Source organism: Tupaia chinensis, unplaced genomic scaffold, assembly GCF_000334495.1.
Source record: "Tupaia chinensis unplaced genomic scaffold, TupChi_1.0 Scaffold000096_1, whole genome shotgun sequence".
In the NCBI taxonomy this organism is placed as follows: domain Eukaryota; kingdom Metazoa; phylum Chordata; class Mammalia; order Scandentia; family Tupaiidae; genus Tupaia; species Tupaia belangeri.
The window spans coordinates 3,722,426-3,747,427 of NW_006159558.1; the positions used below are offsets into that span (position 1 = coordinate 3,722,426).

General features: G+C 45.2%; 1 protein-coding gene across 6 annotated transcripts in view; it reads left to right on the forward strand.

Annotated features, from left to right (window-relative positions):
* SEMA5A (semaphorin 5A) overlaps positions 1-25,002 on the forward strand; it is a 525,920-nt gene that overhangs the window by 344,259 nt on the left and 156,659 nt on the right. For all 6 annotated transcript variants that reach the window (XM_027769892.1, XM_006143315.2, XM_006143312.2 and 3 more), the window contains 2 exons: positions 10,572-10,670; positions 11,450-11,663. In XM_027769892.1, coding sequence (XP_027625693.1) covers positions 10,572-10,670; positions 11,450-11,663 — 313 coding nt within the window. The remainder of the gene's footprint in view (positions 1-10,571; positions 10,671-11,449; positions 11,664-25,002) is intronic.

Below are 25,002 nucleotides of genomic sequence, written 5' to 3' on the forward strand. Positions count from 1 at the left end.
ACCCTGGTGCTCATCACCCACATATCTTTACACCATCGGCTAGCTCAATACGTGGCATGTTCTTTGCCTTTCTGGGAAGTCTGCCTGTGTCTTTGAGAAAATTGCTACTCGATCATCTGGAGGAAATTCTACAGACAGTGCACAGGCTGACGGCATCCCACTCCGTTAGTGTTCTTACTTTATTGGAGCATGGGCTTTCGCAATGGTGAATTACACTTTGGATTGCAGAAGAAAGCAGATGTACACAGAGCAGCAAAGAAGGCTTGTCATTCAAAGTTAGTGCCAGGCCCAAGAGCTTGGCAAAAAATGCAGCATATGGAGAGACATTGACAAAAGATCCTCCCACCATCTGTATAAAAGAGTGTTCTTTATAAAAGAGTATTATGCATTTTACTTTACTCAATTTTTTTTTTTTACCTACTTACAGTCAGAAATAGGTATTTCTCAAGGCTCTCACCATGTTGTAATCCCTCTACCCTGGGCTCCCAATGGGCTAGGAATACTGATGTGTACAGTTGCACCTAACATGCTCAGGCTGACCTGGGAACCAAACCTGGCCTCTCATGTGGCTTCCGGTCTCCCCAGCACTGGTGTTAAATGTGCACTGTTTCTGGGCCTGTTTCTGCTTTTAAACTGAAAGTTTTTGAGAATCAGACATCTAGGCAGGTCTCAGTCAACTTAGTCATTGGGTTTTCCAAAACTGAATAAAGACAGAAAGAAGGAAGAGGAGGGGGCCAGGAGGTGACATGGTGGTTAAAGGCACTGGATTCTCCTCACATGACCAACTGCAGTTTGAGTCCTGGAGCTGGTGGCTTGCTTTTTCACTCTCTCTTTTTCTCTCTCTAATTAAAACTGGAAAATAGTAATAATCAATAAAGTTAAATAAAAAAATAATTATTTTTAAAAAAAGAAGGAAGAGGAGGAGGAAAAAGATAGAGTTTTCATCAGTGAAAGACTCGGGAATAAAGAAAAAAAAGTAGAAACTGAAGCCAATTTAACAAAAGGTATTAACCTCAGAAAATACCTCTGCAACAAATCATCAGACACACGAGATTTGAAGGTCACTTCAGGTTGAAGAGAATCAGAATACAGTGTGTGAGATTACCCCTGAAATAAACAATAAGTAGATAAAACAAATACACGTGCGTCAGAGACTTCTACAGCCTCCTTAGTGAGTATAAATTATGTATGCAATTTCGAAAGGGCACCTCCTAAGTACTCTCCTTTGTCGCCCCTGGTAGTGTCTGAGTTCTGATGTAGTGGTTATGTCTGCTCGGCGTCCTCACCGCCCTGGCCAGAGTGTAGGTGCAGCTGAGTACTTTAAACAGGAGTCCCGTCCTGAGGAAAGATTTGGGGAGATCTCCATTCACAGCGGCAGAGGTGGCAAACGGCTCCCCTTCTTTGAGCCAGCAGGTCCCTCACAGGAGCTGTGGCCCGTCTCCTAGTCTGTAGCCAGCTCCTCCTCTGCCTATGCTGTCAGAGTTTCCAGGCCCCAGCTGCTGGCTCTCCCGGCTTTCTCCCTCTTCGCTTTTCCACTCTTTTTCTCTTGTGTTTTCTCGTCTCCATCTCTTCTCTGGTGCTTTGACTCTCCCTTCTCCTTTCTTCCTGGTCTATGGGTCCATCTGCAGCACTGTTCTGCAGAGGGGAACTTAGCAACAGAGATGTTAACATCTTCATTGTATTTGTGTCCGAAAACGCTTAGCTGAGAGCCCCAACCCGAGAGGGCCTCCACCCCACTTCCTGCTCTAGGGTCCCACCATTTCCTCATCCTGTGTTAGCCTTCCTGCACCCACTCTGCCTCCCCATTGCTCACATCTCTCTCAGGATTCAGCTTATTCCTTCTCTTCAGCAGTTCTTACTCACCCCTGGCTCGCCCCCACATGCCTGTGTTACCAGGCTTGTAAACTCCTGTCAGCCATTTCTGCTTGCCATGCTGTGCTTCAGGTATCTGCCTAGATGAGGATCTCAGCTGGATGGTTTCTGGTTGACCCACCAGGGCTCTTCCAACCCCAGCACCAGCCCAGTGGACGCTCTACTGAATCAATGAGTGCACATGAGTCCAGCCTGGTGGGGAACTTTACTCAGGGAGTCTCCCCCTTGCCCTATTGGCATTTGGGGCTGGAGCTTCTTCATGGTGGGGGCTGTCCTGTGTGCTCCAGGGGGAGCTTCCCTGGCCTCTGTCACCCAGACGTGACAGCTGTCATAACCACACAAATCTCCAGACATCGCCAGACGTAGCACGGCTTGAGAAGCCTGCTTTCATCCTAAAGTGGTAAATGTATTGGCAACTTTTACAGGGTTCATTTTGATTTTCGTTCTCCCTAGGAGTGCTTTCATTTGTCACCTGGATCATTCTTACATATTCATTTCACAGTCTTTTAAAAAAAGTAACGGTTAATTCCCTTCCCTTCTATAGACTTCAGTCTTTTTGTACTCCATATGTATTATAGAGAAATATCAGATTGCGACATCGGGCCAGGGGTCTCTCCCTCTCATACTCCAGGAGTTCATAATTTTAAAAGAACCTGTGCCGTTGCCTTTTACTAGTAATTTATTTCTGCTTGGAGTTAAAAATTGTTCTGCTGAATCAAAATGGGCCCATGTTTTGTCTTAGGCTGTGATCATTGATTGGCTGGTGCTTAGCAATTGAGCAAGTAAAAACCAGAGAACATATAGGAAACGTTCATCTATTTTTCATGCCCAATAGGTAATATTCCCTTGATTCACAGAAGGAATCTGTTGTAACTACACTCAGCTGACGCTCCCTGATACTCAGAAAGAAACCGAGGCAAACAAACATTGTCAAATAAAATCATACCTTTATATTTCACATGTTTTTCGTCTTAGAAGGTTAAAAATAGTGGTAAGTTTTAGTAATGATAAATTAATTAAAACTGTATTTGTGGATGGCATGTTTTAACACCAATATCTTAAGACAGATGAAGATTAATTTAAAGCACTGTATGTACTCTGTGAAAGATAATCAAACGTCCTTCTAGGCCACGTTCAGTGTGTTGATAAATTCACTTGAGTTTTAACCTTTGTTCCCTTAAAATGGAATTCAGTTTTTGCAGCAGAGTGATGGGCAATGGCTGTCATGTACACGAAACTGCGGTGCTTACAGACTGTGGATCTAGTCGCACCGCGAGCTGGCCACGTGTGCAGAGAGTAGAGGGCTCTTGATCCTCGTTTAAGCAAAGTGCCCTTTCGATTTTTTCTCTTTCTTCTATTTTATATATGTATATTTAGGTTTTTCTCATAGGGCACTTACACTTGCGAGAGAGCGACAGTGAGAGGGAAAGGGAGAAGTCACCCCCAGATGTGTGGCCATGCCACAGTTCCTTCTCTTGCATTCTCCTTTTGGGATTTTGGTCAAGTGTACATATATTCCTGGCATGCTTTTCAAGCTGCCAAGCTTGGAACTCAGACTGCGGTCAGCCATGTTGGAATAAAGCACCTTAACCACCACGCCACCTGCAGGTCTTCTCCTGCTTTCTCAATATGGTAACCTGAACAAGAAGCCTCAGGTGAGGGACCCATATACTGTTTCTGGGACAGGAAAGAGGAACCAGACCTACTTAAGGACTGGCCCTCAGATTCAAAATTCAGACAGCCCGCATTTCCCCCATCTGTTGGTTTTGAGGAACTGACGTAGACCATGTTCTCACTGTCAGCTTAACTGCAATGTGATGTCTTTGGGGAGGAGTAGAATTTAGACTTTTGCTCATGGTTGTTAGTTTAGCAAGAGAACTCAGCTATTTTATAGTTTTGCTGGTGCTGTAGTATTATGAAAGCTCACTCTCAATTACAAAATTTCCCTTCTCCATGAAATAAAGAGAATAATGCAAAATGTAACATCTCAAAAATGAGAAAAATGCGAGCCATTTTAACTGAACTCATTTTTCTCCTACCCTAAGAAAAGTGGTCTGTGCATAAGGCATTTTCTGCAGGGCAGTCGGAATGCGACGCGTGCAGGGAGGTGGCGGGCCTGCACCCACTCCTCGGATGAGGACGTTCCTTAGCTGTGCAGAGCGCAGGAGGGTGGAGATGTCCAGCTCCTTCCCATTGCCCTGCTGTTGCTGTGGCCAGACAGTGACATAATCATGTGTACTCCATTAAAATCACAGTTCAGATGATGGATATCCAGAAAAGTCATCCACATCTTTGTTTGGGCCTATTTTGAAGAGAAAGTAAGCATTGAGACTGCCAATTCTTTGCGAGGTCTGAATTCTATTTAATTTATGAACATTTCAGCTCACTTTAGAGAGGGGGGTGACTTTGCCACAGTGGCTTAAACATACTGTGTGTTTGAGGGGGAAAACTTTGTTTTTATGGACTGGAAAACTTCTATAACCAAATCTGTCAAATGTAGTTTTATTTTAGAAATAGTATTATAGAAATTAACTTCCAGAATCATTTAAATATGTTTTACACAAATATTATTCTAAACACACATAGTCAACTCTATCTGCTCTAACAATAGGTCCTTGTCTGTTTGGGGTTATTATGTCTGAAACAAAGCCCCTCCCACCATGGCATTTAGAAACTTTTCAAAGGAAACACAACTGACGATTAAGGGCATGAAAGAGCTGCTTTATCCTCATATTGCATGTTATACTTTCCAAAAGTTCCTTGTTCATGAGCTCATTTCAGAATTTTTGACAAGTTCCTAGGATCATTTTGCTAGTTAGTAGGAGAATTTGGCTGGAGTCCAGCACTCTCTGTGTTTTCCCTCCCTTGCGTCCTTTGGTCCTACTGCTCGAGTTATCAAATTGTGCTCATCAAATCAAGGGAAAAGTTAAAAAAATAATAAAACAAACAAAAAAAAGCAAAAGTATATAAGAGACAGGAAATGAAAAATGATTTGTTGATGATAACATGTATCAGTTGAGCCAAAACACAATGTATTCTGGGTGGGAAATTGCATTTTGTATGCTGTGATGATGATGTACAGTGAATGAATGTAAAATAAATAAATTTAGGAAAAACAAAAGTGACACCCTGGTAATTAAGGAGCAAGATGTGGCACTACCCTGCCTAGGAACCTGGCTGGATCTTGAGGTCTTGGCACCTGAAGTGCTGATATTTTTAAAGCTTATCAATGAGTTAATCAATGCATACAACTCACTTTGCTCTCCCTTTCTTTTATATAATTGCTTTAAAAATTTGAATATACTTCGAGTTTAATACTAATCACCTGGGCAGCTGCTGCACAACAAACTTTGTTTCTTTATATTGAGATGCCCAAATTTCTGGAGTCAGCTCAGTTGAAAACAACCATGATATGTAAATACACAGAGCATTCAATATATTTTACTGTATTAATGCACCATGTATTACGTAGTATATGATACATACTTATTCATTTTATATGTGTGTAGCTACGTCTCTCCCTATTTGTATTTTGTTTCTGTACTGTGTATGTACATATCTATATACATGCACATAGTCTGTGTGTATTTATATCTCTGTATTTGTCAATACCTCCCACCTTGTGGCCAGGTGATGGGGTTTTCCAGGAGTCGCCAGCAGTTGTGCCTTGCCCGTTGTACTCCCTCTGTGAAAAACCTCCTTCTCTTACTGTGAATTGTTCTCTTCAGCACTCTGGCTGCTCTCAAGGTGATCCATCATCAAGAGGCAGGCCCGTTGTTCTCACCAGGGGCGTGCAGCGAGTAACATAAATGCTGTCAGGCTCCCCGCCCTCCTCCTCCTCCCCGAAATGGATGGGTTAGGTGATGTGTGGGGTGTCGCAGAGCAGATGCTTGAGGGATCGTCCTTGCTTGCAGTCATCTTTCTACACAGTTGGAAAGTCTTTCTTCAAGTAGAACATACCTGTTTGGGGAAAAAAATGGTGAAATGCTCTAAGGCAAGGCCAGTTTGCTTATTAAGAAAATAGCCCTTGAAATATGTGTTTTCTCTTCCGGGGCTGGGCCTGCATCCTGAGCCAGACCCACCTGAGGCACCAACTGTGAGTCAGCACTGTGAGTCTTGGCTCCCACCTCGAGCAAGAACCACCTCGAGGTCAAGAACAGGGTGACCTGGACATGGACCAGGGTGACCTGGCCATTCTATGGAATGTCCACAGAGGACGCTCATTATGCCATGGAGCCATGTGGCTGCAGCTGCTGGTGGCCTGGAACACTTGGCCTAGGACCTCTTGGAGAATTGGAATTCATTAAAACATCTTAACCCATTTTCAAGATGCAGAAATGGGACAGAAGGAAAATTCTTGAACGAGAAGAAGAAGATCATAGATACTCATACATACCGATTTATAAGAGGAGCCTTTAAGAGAGTCTATGAAAGGAACTTCCACATTATGCTTATATTATAAAATAGGCAATTCTAAGCAGTCCTTAAGCAAGTCCTATAGTCCAGGAAAAGGCCACATGTGGAGGAGAGACAGACCGAGAGCTCTGCCCATAGACTTAGGAGAACGTTAGGTCAGAGAACCTCGGGACGAGGCTAGTGACTTCACAGACTGGCACTCAAGGCCATCTCTGCTCATTCTTAATTTTGACTCTTTGATTCTCAAATCTATCTTCTGCTTACAAGCCTGCGTATTGGGTTGCCAGAAAAGTCTTGGCCTATTTGTTCTATGTTTTTCTTTGCAAAAATGCATGACTTTCCAACGACCCAATACATCCGTTTTTTCTTTCTCTTTTTTTTTTTTTTTTCCTTCATATTTTGCATTCTATTTTGTTTGGACTTGGTCTGAATCTCTTGAAGTTATTTTCAATATATTTATTTATTTAGAATTTTTTGTTTAGAATCTGCTCCTAAATCAGCTAAGTTGGTTTGTGAATTAAACAAGAGGAATCTGGGCCAGCAGGTGGTATGAAGGTTAAGGTGCTGGGTCCCACATGCCCAGCTTTGCGGTTTGAGTCCTGGACCCAGTGGCTTGAGAATCTCACCAGGCACATGTGTTTGCATGCCCTAATTCCTGAGAGGGTGGTGGAGGAGAAGGGATTGCAGTGTGGCCATCCCCCCCCAGGAGGGGTTTTCTAACCTTCTCTCTCTCTCTCTCTTTTTCTCTCTCTCTCACTGATGAGCATCTACTTCCTATAGCAAAAGAAAAAACAAAACCAACAAATAAATAAGTGGGAACATTTAAGGGACTGAGAACAGGAAGCAAGCTGAATCAGCCAGTTGAGTGGGTGAAAAGGAGATACCAGCTCCTCCTACCTCTGCTGGCTGCCCCTGTAGGACCCTGTGATGAGCCCTCCCTGCCCTGGCCTCACTGGTGAGAATCACCTCCTTGCCCTCCTTCACCCTGTTCCATGGGATCTTGAGGTGAACCAGCTGCCCTAGGACATGACCTCGTTCAGTGCTGTTGTCTTAAGCTCTCTGGGTTCCACAGGGCCGGACCCATCCTTTATCATTTTGGGAACATTTTTCAGGCTCCTCTGTGATCATCTTCCTTCTCCCATCACACTCAGCTCAGGAAGCTGGTCAGTGACACCGGGGTACATGGCCTGTCACTGATCATAGCTGTGCGTGTGCTCACATGGTCCTGATTACCAGAACATGCTCTTTGATTCCCTGTTTCAGATGCAAGCATTCTGTGCGCCCCCCCTTCATTTATTTTTCTTTGAGTTTTTAAGACTACTGGTTGCATTCTTCTCACCTCTCATAAGCCCCTTCCTCCATCTCGATCTTCAGGCAAGGTCACCTGATTGTGGGTTCTCCCCCAGCCTTGGGGTTGGGCCATCAGAGGGGTTAAAGACCTCCACTCTCACTTGTTCTCCTTCCAGGAGATGAAGACAAACACCACATTCGTCATCTCGATTCTTTCTCTTTCTTTCACTGACTAGAGGCACTTGCTGTCTCTCTTCTCCAGGTCCGTAGACTCAATTATGAGATCCTATCTTTTCGATCCTGATGATTTTTTTTTTTTTTGAAAAGTTTTTGCTATAGGGCGCATGCACACTCCAGAAAGACAGAGAGAGACAGAGAGATAGAAAGCGAGAAATTATCCCCCAGAGGTAATCCCTTCTCCTCCTTTCTCCTCTCAGGATCTTGGGCACACACGCACACACGCCCAGCGTGAGTTTAAGCGACGGGGTCGGGACTCGAACTGCAGTCAACTACATGGAATTCCAGTGACATAGCCATTACACTAACTGCTGGTTCCAATCCTGATGATACTCTTGAAATGATTCCCTCTTGGCCATGCCATTCATGGGTATGCAACTACCTCTAATGCATTTATACCTTGTCGAAGGCTCTTGTTTTAAAACAAAAACAAAATATTTTTTTACATACTGCCTTGTTCTTGAAAGGATTTTAAAAGCAGCTGCAAACAACAAAATCCTCAGCCCTTTTCACTCCTGTGAGTTTCTGTCCAGCCTTTATTACAGTGTCATTATCACATCTGTTTCACCCATCGGTGCCATAGAGCTCACGCCACCCTGTGAGCACTGAGGTGTCCTGGAGCCCCTGGACGGGCTTAGGTGACTGGTTTCATACCCACTTTCATCCTGTCTTTACAACCCCACACTCTGCTCTCTGAGGCCGCCCTTACACTGTGCCCCTCCTGTGTTCCTGCAGCCTGAGAAGGGATAACTATGTGGTTCTTTGAAGTCTTTTGTTTTGTTCTTTTCCTCCTTAGAACTCTGCTACTCCTTTTCCAGTTACAAAAACAAAAGCGAACAAAACAAAACAAGCCTCTTCCCTCTGGTGTACCTTTCTCAGTTCCCCAGTTTACCATCTACCTTTCCACGTATTCTTCATTCTCCTAACAGTTTAGATCTTCCTGAGTTTCTTTCTTCTCCGTTTAGCAGCATATGATCCTTTTTTGCTGTTATTGTTAGTAATAGCTTTAGAATTACTCCTTCTTGTTATTGCTCTGACCATTCAGCACTCAAACACCTTTGCACTTGGCCTTGTCTAGGTTATAGCTAATCAGCATTTTCATTGAGGGTAGGGTTCCATTTGGTCTAAGAGGGTTGCTGTACCACTAAACCCGATTACACAGATTTCAGACAGCATGGGGTGCTATCACTGTGTCCTCATGCAGTGTTTTGCATGCCAAGATTTCTGGTTTCCAGCATTGTTCTTTCACATTCACCCCGAGTCCATGCTCAAAACAGCGAGAGCCTACTGCCCTTTCTCACTACAGCCTCCTGATTTCCAGATTCTTGAGTGGTTCTTTAATAATAAACATAATGTAAAGCCCAAATTCCATGCAGAAAAAGCATTCTGTGTGTCCCTTTATATTCAGAGTAGATTGCAGATGCCCTAGCCTGGCACACTTGTCCTGTGTGTGGTTCCCTAACTTACACCATTACTTCTGTGCACAGTGAAAGCACCCTGCTCTAGCCACGATGCCTCAGTGCAGTGCATTCCTCCTGCGTGTTATCTCTGCTCTCTCCTTTGCTCAGTAAAGTTCTGCAAGTGTCCAGGAAGTCTCATGAAGCTTGCTTTTCCCTTAGAATTCACCTGAGGTTTCAGCTCCTGCAGGAAGCTTTCCTACACCTGATCCCTTCCCTCCCCTCTTTGGAGCTGCATAATAAACTGTCCCCCTGTGCTCCTGGTTACGCTGGGGGACAGCTCCATGTGTCTACCACAGAGTAGGTGGTCAATAAAGGCTTGGTGGACAAGTGAAGATCATGCTAGCTCACTAGGCCATCACTTACTGGCCACAGCCTGTCTTGTATATGGTTGCAAAACATGCTCAACTCTAGGGTGTCTTGGTGTCTTTAGGTCTGGGGTGTTGCAAATGTTCCCGACTTCCTTTCCTTACTAGTTATGATTTTACTAGTCGATCAATGAATTAGTGTGTCTCTAGGTACTTGCTACATATTCAAGCAGCTTGAGACCATAAAATAAAACCTGTTACAATTTGTATATAGAATTTCACATGTGACCTCCTTACAGGAGAAACATTACAACTTTTTTTTTTTGGAGAGATTTTCACTGTAGGGCGCGTGCGCTCGCCATACAGACAGAGAGAGACATAGAGACAGAAAGCGAGAAATCACCCCCCGGGGGGATGGTCACGCCGCAATCCCTTCTCCTCCATTCTCCTCTCGGGATCTTGGGCACGCACACACATGCGCCCGGCATGAGTTTTAAGCCACCGGGTCCGGGACACGAACCGCGGTCGACTACGTGGGAGTCCAGCGACATAGCCATTACGCTAACTGCTGGTTCCCACAACTTTTTTTTTTTTTAAATCATGGAGAAATTTTCCAAGGCACTGTTTCATGAGCAGCACCTGATGGGTTCCTGTTATTTATTTTCCTAGAACATCCTCAAGGCAATTTAGAATTTGCACTATAATCAGATACAATGCAAAAATGAACCATGTTTGTGTGAACAAGACACACGCTTTGACAACTTAATTGAACATATATTTATCTTCATAAATATTTTTTGTTGAACAGCAGATACAAAAAGTCTGATTATTTAACAGTTTCATTGTTACTTTTTGGCCAGTATCTGAGTTTTTGTTTTATTAGTGGGCAACATTTACTTATTAATCAAATGATATGTATTCATACTCATTGGTCCTCTTGTGCTTAGGCCTTGTTAACAAGTCTCCTGTGTTGCTTTCTTTTTTCTTCTAGGAGGAATGTCAGAACTATATCCGGGTGCTTTTGGTGGGTGGTGACCGTTTATTCACCTGTGGGACCAATGCTTTCACACCTGTCTGTACCAACCGCTCGGTAGGTCTTCATTTTGAAACTTTACAAAACTGAGTATCAGGAAAAGCCAAATATTATATTAAAAACACTGGTTAAAATGCATTTCTATGGCAGAAACTAAAAAACTGGAAGATACAGTAGCAGGGAGGCCACAGGGGACATCAGAGATTGTACAGGGAGGGGTGGAGAGTGCGGAGTGGGAGAGAGAGACTCAGAAAAAGATGTTTAACAGACACAAGAATGGGAAGCTAGCTGCTGAGGATGATGTGTATGGTAATATCTTTGCTTTGATCTATCCGGAATGCATGCATGCTTTGTAAAACCATATTGTACACTATAAAGATATACAATGACAAAATGTAAATTAAAAATTATATATACAGGATCAGCAGATGGTGTGGAGGTTAGGGTGCTGGATTCCACTTGGCTAACTGTGCTGCAGTTTAAGTCTCAGACCTGGTGGCTTGAAAACTATGCCAGGCATGCATGCACTCATGCCCAGAGGAGAACGGGAGGAGAAGGGATTGCAGCATGACCATCCTCTGTGAGGGGCGCTTTTTCACTTTCTCTCTCTGGTCTTTGGTGAGCACACATGCCCTCTGACAAATTAAAAAACAAATTGTCAACTTGTGAAATGTTTGAACTGTGTACTTTTGAAATTTTCCACATCACGTGTGTATACCATGACGGACCACCGGCAGCTGAATCTGGAAAGGGAAAGCCAGGTGGGGGAGGACTGGAGTCCCTTAGTCTGGTTAAAGAGGCCTTCGTGGGGATAACTGCTTCCTCTCTCCTCCCAGCTGAGTAACCTGACCGAGGTCCACGACCAGATCAGCGGCATGGCGCGCTGCCCCTACAGCCCGCAGCACAACTCCACCGCGCTGCTCACAGCGGGCGGGGAGCTCTATGCGGCCACCGCCATGGACTTCCCTGGGCGGGACCCGGCCATTTACCGCAGCCTGGGCACCCTGCCGCCTCTGCGCACCGCGCAGTACAACTCCAAGTGGCTCAATGGTAAGCCCTGCGCCCCTCCACTTCCCACCCCTCCCCTCTACCCCTCTGTCTGTGATGCCCAAGGCAAATTATCATGCAGTCTACAGAGAATCAAAATCAAAGTGAATGTAGTTTGCGGCCCAGCCACTCTGGCTCCGAGAGCCAGGAGTGCCCAGCCAGGGGATATTGAGGCTGATGGAACCTGGGTTTAGGACCTGGTGGCCTGAACTCACCAGGTGCTCCTCCTGCCTGAGATCCTGGATGACCAGGAGGCAGGGGGTGGAGGTGACCTTGCTGTTACATGACCCTGTCTGGGGGTCACTTGCTCTAACTCTTTTTCCACCCTCCCCCCATAAAATAAAAAAGATAGCCTTTAAGAAAAGGTAAGTTAATAGCAACGTTGGAAGAGTGTCACATGGCTCTGGAGCGCTAGGAGAGACAGTCGGCCCAGGACCAGAGTATGCCATGCCCTGGGTCCTGTGGAGATTGTCATCTGTCCACTTTAGGCTGCTGTTTACTGTGCAATTGTTGATAGTTTAGGAAATTCGCTGTCGTGTCATAGGTATGACAGACTCGTGTACGTTATCATACCTCCTCGTATCTCTTACAGTAATGGAAACTAATAATGCTTCATGAACTTCCCAGACACTGCAAAAAAATGTGTTTGACTGTAGGTCACTGCCAACAGCTGGACAATTAAAAAAAAAAAAGCTTCAACTCACGTACCCAGAGGTTTATGGCAGGCGTCATCAGGAGCTTTCCAATTTTTAAAACGATAAATGTGTTTGCACATGAGCGAGAAAGGGGCACAGGGAGAGCTTACACATAACCTATGTCCTTGATAGTCATGCTGTTATTACAGATTTGCTAGTCTGTTATTTCTAGTCTGTTTCATCATGCACATACACACACAATTTATATTATTGGTGTGTTTCTCTCCTTTTTAAAATGATAGACAACAGGCCAGGGAGTGGCATGGTGGTTAAGGCAGCTGGATCTCACATGACTGACTGCATGGTTTGAGTTTTGGACCCAGTGGCTTGTAAAACATGCAGGACACATGTGTGTGCATGCCCAAAATCCTGAAAGGAAATGGATGAGAAGGGATTGTGGTGTGGTCATTCCCCTGAGAGATGTTTTTTCACTTTTCCTCTCTCTTTCTCTGTGTTTGGTGAGTGAACAGACTCCCTAGCAAGTCAAAAATAAATGAATAAATAGATAAAATAATAGACAACAGGTTCATGTGTGAGTGTGTATGTGAGAGAGAGAGAGAGAGCACTCTCATCACACTGTGATCTTGTGCCACCAGCCCTGCAGCTTCCCAGTCCCCTCAATGCCTTTGTGTGTGCCTGGCTTCATTCCAGGCTAACCAAGGGGCCTGAACCTGCAGCTACCATGTGGCTTCCAGTTTTGCAGAGTACCCGTATTACAGCTGCACCACAGTTGCAAGAGTTAGCCATAGCCCAAGGCTTGTCCTCACTGTCTGCCATCTGGTCTGTCAGGTTGGTCTTCGAGCCACTCTGACAACAGCTGCAAAGCTGCTACTATGGGCTCCGGTACTGCTCCCAGTTATGATGATAGCCATGGTCCTCGTGCCCTTGGTTTTGCGTGGATTTGTTTGTTTTTCCAGAAACCTCCAGAAGGCCTCCCAAGATGCTGGGCATGAACTTGGTCACCTGCCCAATGAGCAGATGGTGCCAACCATCCAGGCTGAGGTTGGCCGTGTGCAGCACCTTGAATATGGCAGCTAGGATCCAGTCCCCTCTCAGTGTTCATGTGTGAGTGTGGCAACACACGTGCATACATGCATGCACCAAAGCAAAGGCAGTACATGTACACCACATGTAATCTATTGCATCAAGCACGTATTTGATAGTTTGCACAAAGACAACATGCAGTCTTGAGCTTGCCAATTATGTTTACTACTGAACTGATACTTATACACAGACTTAGTGACCTTTTGCCCCATATAAGCTGATTTGTACATCAGAGTGTCTCAGCTTCAGCCCCACTGATGTTTTGGGCCAGATTCTTCTTTGCTGAGTGTGTTGGGATGGTGGGAGGGACATTATCCTGGCCATTGGAGGATGTCCAGCAGCATCCCTGACCTACACTCACTAGATGCCCATTGCATCCCCATCTGCCAGTTGTAGCAGCAAAAAATGTTTCCACGAGCTGCCAGTTACTCCCCTGGAGGAAATGTTGCTCCTTGTCGGGAACCAGAGGCTGAGGTCCATCTCTTCTGCATGTTCTGTGTATATCTGTGCACACACACAGAAGTATTTGGCATGTAACACTGTTAGCCCAGCCATCACTATTTGTCTTTAAAGGAGCCCCTTGTGGAAAAGAGAATGTCCTCATTATTAAGTTTCTTCAGTAAGTCAAGTGACTTTCTTGCTTCCAAAGGGCAGTGTGAAATATTTCCCTAAACTGAAGCATTAACCAGATTTCCCCCCATTGATGTCACTTCTGTAGAACTGGCTTCAACTGAATCTGGTGACCTCCTAGAGATAGTCCCCTACATGCCCTGAAATTTTTGATTGTGTCATTTAAAGTGACTCCTTCTATTTAGTCATTGACTTTACTGACCAAGCAAAATGTCCAGTAAAAAATTAAAGAGACACCCCCCCACACACACACATACATGCACACCAAAGGCTTTATAATTAGAATTTTCCAAAAGCAAACAAAAGCAGTTAGGAGCACAGTCTCTCTTCCCAAAGTGTCACCCTTCAGAATAGCCTAGAAAAACAGACATCATAGCCTGAGTTAAACCACTGGCTGCTTCCTCGCATGTGGCTAAGAGACCGCTGGTAGGTCATGTGAGCAGACTCTTTGGCTCTCTGTGATGTCTTACAGGCAGCAGGAGGACTACCCCATGGCTTTGCAGTCATGGAAAGGAACCTTCATGCCACTGCTATTTTTTGAACAAAGAAATTAATGTTTCATATTTCTAAAATGTGTTGCTATGACTGTATGTGTGCATGTGTGTGTGTGTGTGTGTGTGTGTGTGCGTGTGTGTGCTTATTACAATATCCCATTTCTGCAGGTCTTGAAAATAATTCAAAGTTAAGTCTGATAGCCCCATTCCTCAGCCGTAACTCCTCTGACACTGAACAGTTTGCGTCTTTCAGGAGGGTATTACCTGTCCCCATGCCCACCTTCCCTGGCCTCCACTGGGAAGCCCTCTTACCTGTCACACCTTGGACATGTTTAATTACATGGAGAGGTAGTGAGCAGAGAGCCCTGGCAAGGCTCCCTTTGCCCTCGTCCCCTCAATCCCTGGTGGCATTGTGGTGGCCTTACTGTACTGTGGACCTCTCACAGTGAGAGAGAGAGAGCTCTGTTTGTTTTCTAATGTACGGCACGAGCTTGGAGTAGAGGGAGAGGCTTTGCAGTCAGGCACACCTGAGGTGGAATCCATACTCAGCCCTTTGGGCATGGATCCGGCTCATGAGTTCTCAGCTCTTTATCTACACAGTAGTGATTGCCTGATTCAACTGCTGTAAGAATAAGATGAGACCATGGAGGCCAGCATGGCTGGATGCCATATTGCTGATGACATAGTTCAAGTCCTGGACCTGGCAGCTTGAGAAACATGCTGGGCATGTGTGTGTACTTGCCCAAAATCCTGATGGGAAGGATAGAAGGAGGAGAGGGTTTGTGGCATGATTATCCCCTTGGAGGGGTGCTTTCTCGCTGTCTCTCTCTTTCTCTCTCATCCTCTCTCTCTTTAGCAGTGCGTGTGTCTTCTGGAACATTTCCAAAAAATGAGATCATGAGATGATGAGTACATCTCCAAAAAATGAGATCATGAGATGATGAGTACTAGTGTCTGGGACCTAGTCAGTGCCCAATAAGTAAAGGTAGCTCCTGTGATCTCCCCACAGTCTGGTGTGAGAGTAGGCAGCTAATAAAATGTTTGCTGAGTGAGTGAGTCAACGTTTTATGCTGTGGCTTTTAATTACTGACACCTACCTGACTTCTCTTTTGTCATCTTTACTGAAACTAACAGGGGTCCTTCCTGCTCATCTGGTGGGCTGCCTGCTGTCCCTCAGGGCTGGCTTCTCCTGGATTCTCACCCCCCTGTCATGCCTGGACTCCCTGGGCATAACCAGGGCCCACCCACCACTGCCCAGTTGTGGCACCCACAGAGGTCAGCAGAACCCAGAGCCTCTGGGAGGCCATCACTCAGTTAAAAGCTGCTTACATTTGATGGTAGACAGCACTTGCTTCTTGATTGGGAGTGCTTTCCAGTTCTTTCCAACTTTTTGAGTTGAGGAAGTAAAAGTGCCTAAGCAGCAGAACTCTGGAAGAGTACCTACTGACTGGCCAGCAACATTTTTGCATTCAAATTCACTGTTTCTGATGAAATCTCATGTATGACAACTTGCCTGTACCCCAAAGTGGTTCAAACTTTCCCTAATCCAGAGTTAACTCACATGACCAAACTGGGGAAAGGGCCAGGAAAGTGCATGGTGTTTCCCACAGCAGCACGGCCCTATGCACCTCCTGCCCAGACCTCCAGCCAGCAGCCAGCTGCTGCAGTCAGCCACACCTTCAGGGCTATCCCTAGTACTCTGAGAAAAGCATTTTCCTCAGAGTTCTGGAGGCCTGAGGTCAAACTCATGGTCATCAGCAGGGTCACAGACTCTCTAGAAGCTCTAAGGGAGGATCCCCTCCTTGCCAACTCTATCCTGGTGGCTTGTGGGAACCCCCCTCTCTGCCTCTGTCATCACATGGCCATCTTCCCGCAAATCTTTATCTAAATGTTCTCTCCCTATAAGTACACCAGTCATATCAGGGCCTGTCCTAATGACCTCATCTTCATGTGAGTATATCTGCAAAGACCCTATTTCCAAAGAAGTCCACATTTACAAGAACTGGGAGTGAGGACATTAGCATATGTGTTGGGGGAGTGCAGGTCAACCCTAGCCCTGTCCTAACCAAGAAATGCTCACAAGTTGAGGTCACATCTCCTTATTTTCTGGTAAGTCTCTGTCCACTGCCCTGTGCTACAGTAACTCTGCCTACTTCCTGGGCTTCCCGTCTTAGCAGTGTCCTCTTCATTCTCTTAGAGTGATGTTGCTTCCTGTTTCTGGTGACGATCTAAGTCATCAGGTAGGGATCTGGTGATCTTCTGTCACTTTGCCAAAAACTAAGCTGGTTTGCACCTGTCCCTTCATCTGGACAATACTCTCACTGAAACTGCTGCTCTGCTCGCTGTGCTTCCCTTGCACCCCGTGGCATCTGGGAAAAGGTGCCTCTCTCTTATGTAAGACTCTGCATTGGATCTTGTCTTGCTCATTCTGCCTTCAAATTGCTCCCTCAAAGGAGTGGCATCACAGCCTGTGGTGAAGGCTTAGCAGAAACGAGGGTCCAGTTGTCTAGTCTATGACAAGCACATAGGCATGAAGGGTGCATCTTCAGGAGGAGTGCCAGGGCATGGCAGGCCATGGCCCTTCAACTCAACAGTCTCTGGGAATCCCAGGACTTCAGGGCTGATTTTCAGATTGTGGCATTGGCCTGTCCAAGGTGATGTCATGCAGGACACAAGGCCCTGAGGATGGCCTAATTAAGCTTGTCACCTTCCCAGCACACCTCCCAGAAGCCAACATAGTGGTCCGTAAGGTTCCAAAATACTGCCTTTAGCAAGTCCCTTGGCTCCAATTTCTTGCCACACTACCAGCTCTGCAGGCCACACACTGATGGCTGGGCATCCTGCCTGTGCTGCTCTACTTGCGCCACGAGACGCAGGTGGAGAACAGCAACAACTTTTAGCACAGGCTGGAGCGGAGTGGGGAGCAGGGCTGGCCAGGGTTCTGGACGCCTTTGTTGTTTGCCTGTTTCCTCTCGGCTGGCTGGTGTGATCTGGCTCTGCTGGCTGTCCCTACACACACTTGCATCTTTGGAGGGGCAGGTGAGTTTACTGGGAGTGTCATGCCTTCCTCGCCCTCTTCGATATGGACTTAATCTTCTTTTGTACCCCTTGACTTTTGTCTCTTGTCTAATTCTAGCTCCTCTGTAGCTCCAGCTGAAGGTTTAGCTCCCCCAGACTTAGCTGAGCCTTCTTCAGCCCTTCTTAGCCCCATCAAGGATGGTTTTCACTCCCACAACATAGAACTCATGGTCCATTTCAATAGCAGAGATAGCCAAGGTTCTCCCCTCTGGCCTCCTGCTCCCCACCCACCATCGCGGGGTCCTCGTCACTTTACACCCAACCTTACTCCTTCCATATCAGCCTCGATCATGCCACTGGCACTTCCTCTTTCTGAGGTCAGCTTCCTTTCTCATACACAGTGCTAGAGAAGGTTTTAGACATCACAGTATGATTGGATAACATTCTGGAACATTAAGTTATGTATGATCATCCATGTGAATTTCACAATCACACATTTTCCCTGTGCCTGAATGGCTCTTAAAAAAATTTATGTGTTTAGAAAAATATCTTAGCAGCATCTTTAATGCATTAAAATATTAATCGTTAATAACCTTATTAAATGATCACTCTAAGGCAGGATAGTAAATGTTTAATGATCAATGCTTAAAATAGAGAAGTTGTAAAACTTGCTTTCAAGAAATTGGCAGTGAAATTGGGAAAATAATAAAGCCATGGAAAGGAAAAAATTTGTATTTGCAAATGAGTACTGCATAAATTGGGTTTGAGCTTAGAGAAGACTATGCTTGTGCGTGATATAAAACCCCAGTAGGAGCTTGGAAAATGAACTCATACATGAGCCTTCACAGCTCCAGTGAACATCTACAAGGCATGATTTGATGGACACTCTGGGACCTGCTTGTTCTTCTCTGTAGAAAACATGAGCCTGTCCTACTGGGCTCCGAGATGGACTCCATTCCTCTCTCTTTTCTCTCAGATTCATCCCAGGAACTCAGATGGAGGTCAACTCATTTGAAATCCACAAGTATTCTTATTTTAACAGTATCCTTTGTGTTGGCTCTCATGTTTCTAGTGAAGAAAACTCTTTTGTGGGGTGGTGAAGCAAAGAAATGCAAAGCCCTGCAAGGCAGCCCCACATGGGCAGGTTCCCAGCTGAAGTCCAGAGACCTCCCTGAGTACGCCAGGCACACACTTGCCCGTGGGCTCACACTTGCTGTGATCTAGCGCTGTCTGAAGGCTATGGTAGATTACAGCATTGAGACCCTGTTGGAGGACTCCTTTGGTCTCCCTCCCTCCTACTGTTTCTCTCCCTCTCTGTCTCTCTTGCTTAATGGAAGAAATAAATGAACTTAAAAAAAAAAAAAGCAAGAAAACTTTTTTTGGTAACAACTTTAGTTTCTCCTGGCTTGAGGTATTTGAAATACAATTATTTACTTTCTCCTACTCTTGGAGGTCTTTGAAATACAATGATTTACTTTCTAATGATCAAATATAATTTACTTGGAGGAAGAAATTCCCCTCTGTGTGTCACTCAAGGAGAAATTGTTTCTGCTTATTGTGAAGACAAGTGTTTTGTGGAGCTTGGCGAGTGCTTTGTGGCCTAAGCAGAGTCAGGCAGGAGTGACTTCGTTGGGCTCCCACCTAGGAGCAGTGGGAGCCTGTTAGGCAGAGTCCCAGAGAGCCCAGGACCTCAAGGTGTCACTGTTTGCACTGAACTCTCATGGAATGATGGCGTTCACTATAGCTGGAAATTCCTAAATGGAAGCAGAGATCAGAGCACAAGCAAAATGCAGACACACGCAGACTGGAAATATATTTGTGTAGCAAAACTGAGTACTTACCAAGGAGAAGCAGCAGCTCTGTAAAACCCAAACGCAAACCAAGATGGCTGAATCAGCAGCCTGGTTTTACATTCTGCCAAACAAGCGTCTGGGGAGATGCTTAAAATGGGTGTGTGAACAGTGGGCTCTCTTCACATACTTGATTCATGAGGTGTAACCCTGCTAGGGTGATGAGACAGGGGTCTAAACATCGAACAAGGTCGTGTTACTTGGCACACAGCACAGCGGGCCACCCCTTTCTATGCATACTTTCAGTCCTGATCAAACCCATCGGAAGGCACTGGCAGTTCATTTGTGCTGTGGGTGCGATGGACATGATTTGAGATTGTGTTGTAGTACTCTAACCATCTTCATAGATAAGAAATGATTTTAAATTCAGGCCTCCCCTGAATATTATCTATCTATGCATAGACCTAGTAGAGCCTCTTACCTCCAGTTACTGCACCCAATGAAAGGAAGAGTCGCATGCTATGTATAGTGTTTCAGAGAGCTGAAAGACCCCAAATACCCGCATCTGTAATGCCCACCACAGCCCTCAGGGGAGAGTACACTACCCTCCTACCGATGAGTGCTCTGGGGCTCGCAGTCCCTGCCTGACCAAGGCCAACTTGGATGTGTACCTGGACCGGGATTGGAAACCAGATCTACCCCACACTTGTACCCTCCTCATGTGCTCTGAGCCTTCCCTTTCTTTTTTTTTAGAAGTTTTTGCTGTAGAGTGCGTGTGCTCGTCAGATAGAGAAAGAGAGACAGAGAGACAGAAAGCGAGAAATCACCCCCCAGGGGGGATGGCCACACCGTAGTCCCTTCTTCTTCATTCTCCTCTCAGGATCTTGGGCACGCACACACATGTGCTTGGTATGAGTTTTAAGACACTGGGTCTGGGACGTGAACCGCGGTCGACTACGTGGAAGTCTAGCAACATAGCTATTACACTAACTGCTGATCCTGGGCCTTCCCTTTCTTTAATCACATTTTAGGAAGCATCAACATCATAAGGCCTCCATCTCTCTCCTAATGTCCATATCCTTACCACAACCTACTGTGGAGGCTTTGGAAAAGGTTGAGAGTCCTTCCTGGATTGTAAGGCCTTCCCCAGAGGATGGTGTGCACTGGGATCATTAAACTGAAACATAAGAGCCTGAGGCGTGATTTAACTCTGCCCTTACAAGTACAACATGTAGGTGAGGATGGGAAGAAGTAGTTCTTTGGTGCTCTTTGGAAATAGTGTCACCTCTGTCCTGTTCACCAAGGACCTCATCTCTAAAAGCTGGAATCCTTCTGGTCTTGTGATGAAGGTTTTCATTTGGCAACGAGTCACTTATAACCTTTGATTTTAATTTGCACATTTCAGAAGATAAAGAATGAGTGAGTCCTACCTTCTCCCACCAAGACATCATGGGGGTAAAAGCGTGGCTTGTGTGTGCTGAGTCACAGGCGATCTGCATTAAAAAGGCAAATCCTCTCAAGAAAGGTGTGCTCCACTACACAGGGTGGTTGGCCGTGGACAAGGACTGCCGTGAGCCGGCAGAACGCTTCAGTGTTCCTTGTCTGGAGGTTGGAGCCGTCTCCAAGAGGCAGCCCTGGATCCCTTCTGGTGTTCTGGCCTGATTAGTAATATTTTGTTCTTTCTCTCTTGAAAGTGGCCAGAAGGGACCATAAATCACTGTCATGCTGTTCCTAAGATGCCCAGCTTTCTGTGTTTCAGTGAATTGAATTTGTCGTCATGCTCCTTTCTTAAACTGTTTGCTTTCCTGCAGCCCCTGGCCTGCTGGAGTTGCCCACCTGCTGCTCTGTACAGGGCCTTGGGCTCTGTTTTCTTTCCACTCTCCCCCAGCCCAGATCAGCTCAGCAGACAAATCTGGGCCTCATGTAGGGAGACCCTCCACTTTGACACTGGTCTCCTTCCCTTTCTGGCTGTCTGCAGCGTTCCTCCCCCAGGGAGGCTCTTTTCCCCTGTTCTTGGTCTGGTGACCCCTTTCTACCCTTCCACCTGCCCTTTCCCTGATCCTGTTTCCTGATTCTCAAATTCACCTGCTCTGTGTCTTCTCTGTCTCCTCACTGCCCTGAAGCATGGGCTGCCTCTGTCCCGGGATGGTCCCACAGGAGTGGTCAGTCAACCTCGGATGTAACGGATATTCTACTGCAATGTGGGCTCAGTCCATTGCACGGTCCCTGCCCCATGCTGGGCCAAGCACCACCGAAGGCAGCTGTTTTAGCCCATTTTTCTGTTGCAAATGACAGAATACCACAGACTGGCTGATTTGTAAAGAGTAAAGAGCTTTATTTAGCTCAAGGTTCTAGAGGGCTGAGATGGAGGCGTTACAGCTGGTGAGGCCCTTCCTCTGCAGGGTCCTCTGCAGGGTCAGGAGGTAGCACAGCGTGTCACAGTGAGAGGGCAGAAATGAATAAGGGCTCTAGTCTGAATCCCCTTCTGATAAAGCCGCCAATATTCAGTTATGGGCCCCCTCTTATAACCTTATCTATCGAATTCTAGGTGCCTCTGAAAGGCCCCACTTTTTAACCCCATAGTCAGATTGTTTCCACCTTAGTATTGTCACAAAACCAACCGAATCTCAACAGACAGATTCATACTATAGGCCCATTCAAACACAGCAGGACCCGGCTCTAGTGTGAGCTATAGAATGGATAGCCAGTGGGTTGCTTAAGTAAATCTTGAGGATCTGCTAACCAATGTGTGTGCTTATATTAATTTATATATCAAGGCAGTTGTTTTGAATACATAGTGATCTATATTCCAATGATTACAAACCGAGTGGTGGGCACCTGACCTGCATTGCCTTTGATCCTCATGAAGATACTGCTGGTTGCATATTGTTACTGCCACTTCAGAAAGGAAGAGACAGAAAATACAGTTTGGCTGAGTCCATGCTGCCAGCAGGTGTCAGTGTTGAGCCATAGATACATACACACACCTCATACTGCATGTATGTTAGAACATGCGTGTGCACACACATCCATATCTATTGTCTATTTATCCGTCTTCTGGTAGAAATCTCAGGAAAAGACCTTTATTCCACCAATGTCTCTTACATTGCACTTAATTTAATTTTAGTTGCCTTATCCACTCTTAATATGCCTGGTTCTATTTTCATGTAGCTGTGACAATACCAGAGTAAAGAATCACACAGTAAGACAGAATCTAAAGTCTAGAAATGTGCATGGAAATGGCTTGACAGTGACTGACACCAACAAATTAGTGAACAGGAGACCTCTGGCTAGCTGGATCTCATGTCTGAAGACTGTTTCCACTAACTCACTTTCTGTAGAATAGCTTGCTATCTAGAAAACTCAGCAGGGCTGTATTTATGCTTTTCAAATTCTGATCACCATACGTGTGTTTGATTATTCATTATCTTTCTATGAAATTCTATTAAATATAAATGATTCAAAGAAACATCAAGAATAAATCATGAAATAATCTAAACCACCATCTTTGTGCCAGTCCCTAGGTACCAGTCCTGTGAATCCTTCAGGCCTTCCATGGTAACTTTTAGAGCCCCCTGTTGTCACTGAGGATGCCACAGGATGGTAGAGATCAGCAGTCTAGCCCACAGCAGAGCCCTCCTGGCATGGGCTCTGTGGCCATTGTTCAGCCACCCTTGGAGAGCAGATAACCTTTGATTGCAGAGGAATTTATGACAGATTTCGATTCTAGCAAGATTTTTTGTAGAGTAGGATAAATGGAATTTCTTTGTGTCTTTACTACCCCTTTTCCTTGATTTACACAAAGAGTTCTGTATTAAGGACCCATTATGATCTGGTCAGTCATCAGACTGAACCATTTGAGCACGTGTGCCCCACAGTGCTGTGTTAGAATCTGCATAGACAGAACAGAGCACAGAGGCGTCGTCAGGGTGCTCGGCATCGGCTCGTACATGGCCAAGTCGTGTCAGAATTTTTGATGCTCTTCCTCTTCTCATCTCTCATGCTTGTTATTTCTGTTGTGAGTCTTCTCATAGTACTTCCTCAGCATGGCCCCTATTATGTAACTGCAGATGCAAAGTGAAGTTGTTGGCACAACCGTAGTGGTGCAGTGATGGCACGCTGCTCCACCACACGGGGTCCATGTGGAAGATCAAGGGTTTGGTCCCCCAGTCCACCTGTATGCAGTGGGCACTTGTGTATCCATGGCCTGGGCTGGCTGGGAATGCAAGGGATGACTGTGCTTTACTCTTGAATAGTGCTTGCATAACTGATTGCTCTCTTAAAGACCATTGTTTTTTCAGTGTGAGTAATGACAAATATTGGGGCTCAGAGATCGGGTCATTTGGATTCCCTGATCCCCTTTCTCCACCCCTGCTTCCATTGCTGGTTGTATGAATTTAGACATGCTATCAAGTGTCTGGGCATTAGTGTCTTAATGTATGACATGAGAAGAATAATAACACAGTATCTACTTCAGTGGATCTTGTGAGTTTAATGAGTATGTGATTGTAAACACAGAGAAAGCACAAGAGTTAACACTCTCTATCTGTATCTATAAATATGAGTTCATTGCAGACACAACCCTAAGCTAGAAAGTCCCACAACAAACCTCCTTTCCTTTGTAATTGCTTGGTTTTCTGCTCAAGACTTCCTAGATATGAGAGATACTTGCTATGTGGTTCTCATGCTGCCTGTTATTGGGCAAATAGCAGAAGTGGGTCGTTGTGAGGGTGTTTGGTCAGTCTTGGTGACTGCCTCATACCTCATGGACAAGGGCTGGTAGGCTTAGCCCAAGGCCAGATATGTTCCCTACTTTGTCTCCTCCCTGTAGATAGGGTTTATTGCCGATGATGATCATGGTGGGCTTCTGTTTCACACTGTAGCTATTCGAGCCTGGGTACAAGACCTATTCTGAAAGGACTTAGCCTTCTCTTTAGAATTCAGCATACAGGTAAATGTTTTCTTTAAACACCAATTATAGTTTTGTCATTGCTTCATATCTTTGCTTTGGGGGTCTACTTCAGTGAGTAATTCTCATTTGAGTCATAGTGAACACAGATTCAAAATTTATCCCAACAATGATTTGTGTGTTCCAAAACCACAGACTACAAATGTATAAGCTGCTCTTTGTGTGTGTGTGTGTGTGTGTGTGTGTGTGTGAGCATCTTTCCAGGATATTAAAGCATAGAGGAATGTCTAACTTCTATCTGTGCACTTTAATGTAATCCAGATTTTTAATTATTAGATACTCATTTCAGATTAAAGCAGCAGTGATCTTAGCATACGTTGGACAGTATATAAGTTAAATCGGTTCTTGAAAACTTCTTTGAGTATTACTTGATGTACTTAAGAACAATATAATGGATTGAAGGGGAAAGCATAGTATATATTCCATCTGGAAAATTTGTTACATTTAAAATGTAAAGTTGAATTAAAGTCATTTATTTCATGACCACAGAAAAATGCAAATTAACTGAAAATTGACAAGATTTTTTCTGGACAGAATAGCATAGTAGTCAGTGCCAATGGCACGTCAGTCTCTGAAGTCAATGTTTGCATTTCAGGTCTTAGGTGAGCCTGTCGTGTGTCTTATTCTTAACATTAATGCCTTGTCTTACAGCCAAACGTATTTTTAGTTCTCCTGCCAATGACGTTTATTGGAACAATCCTA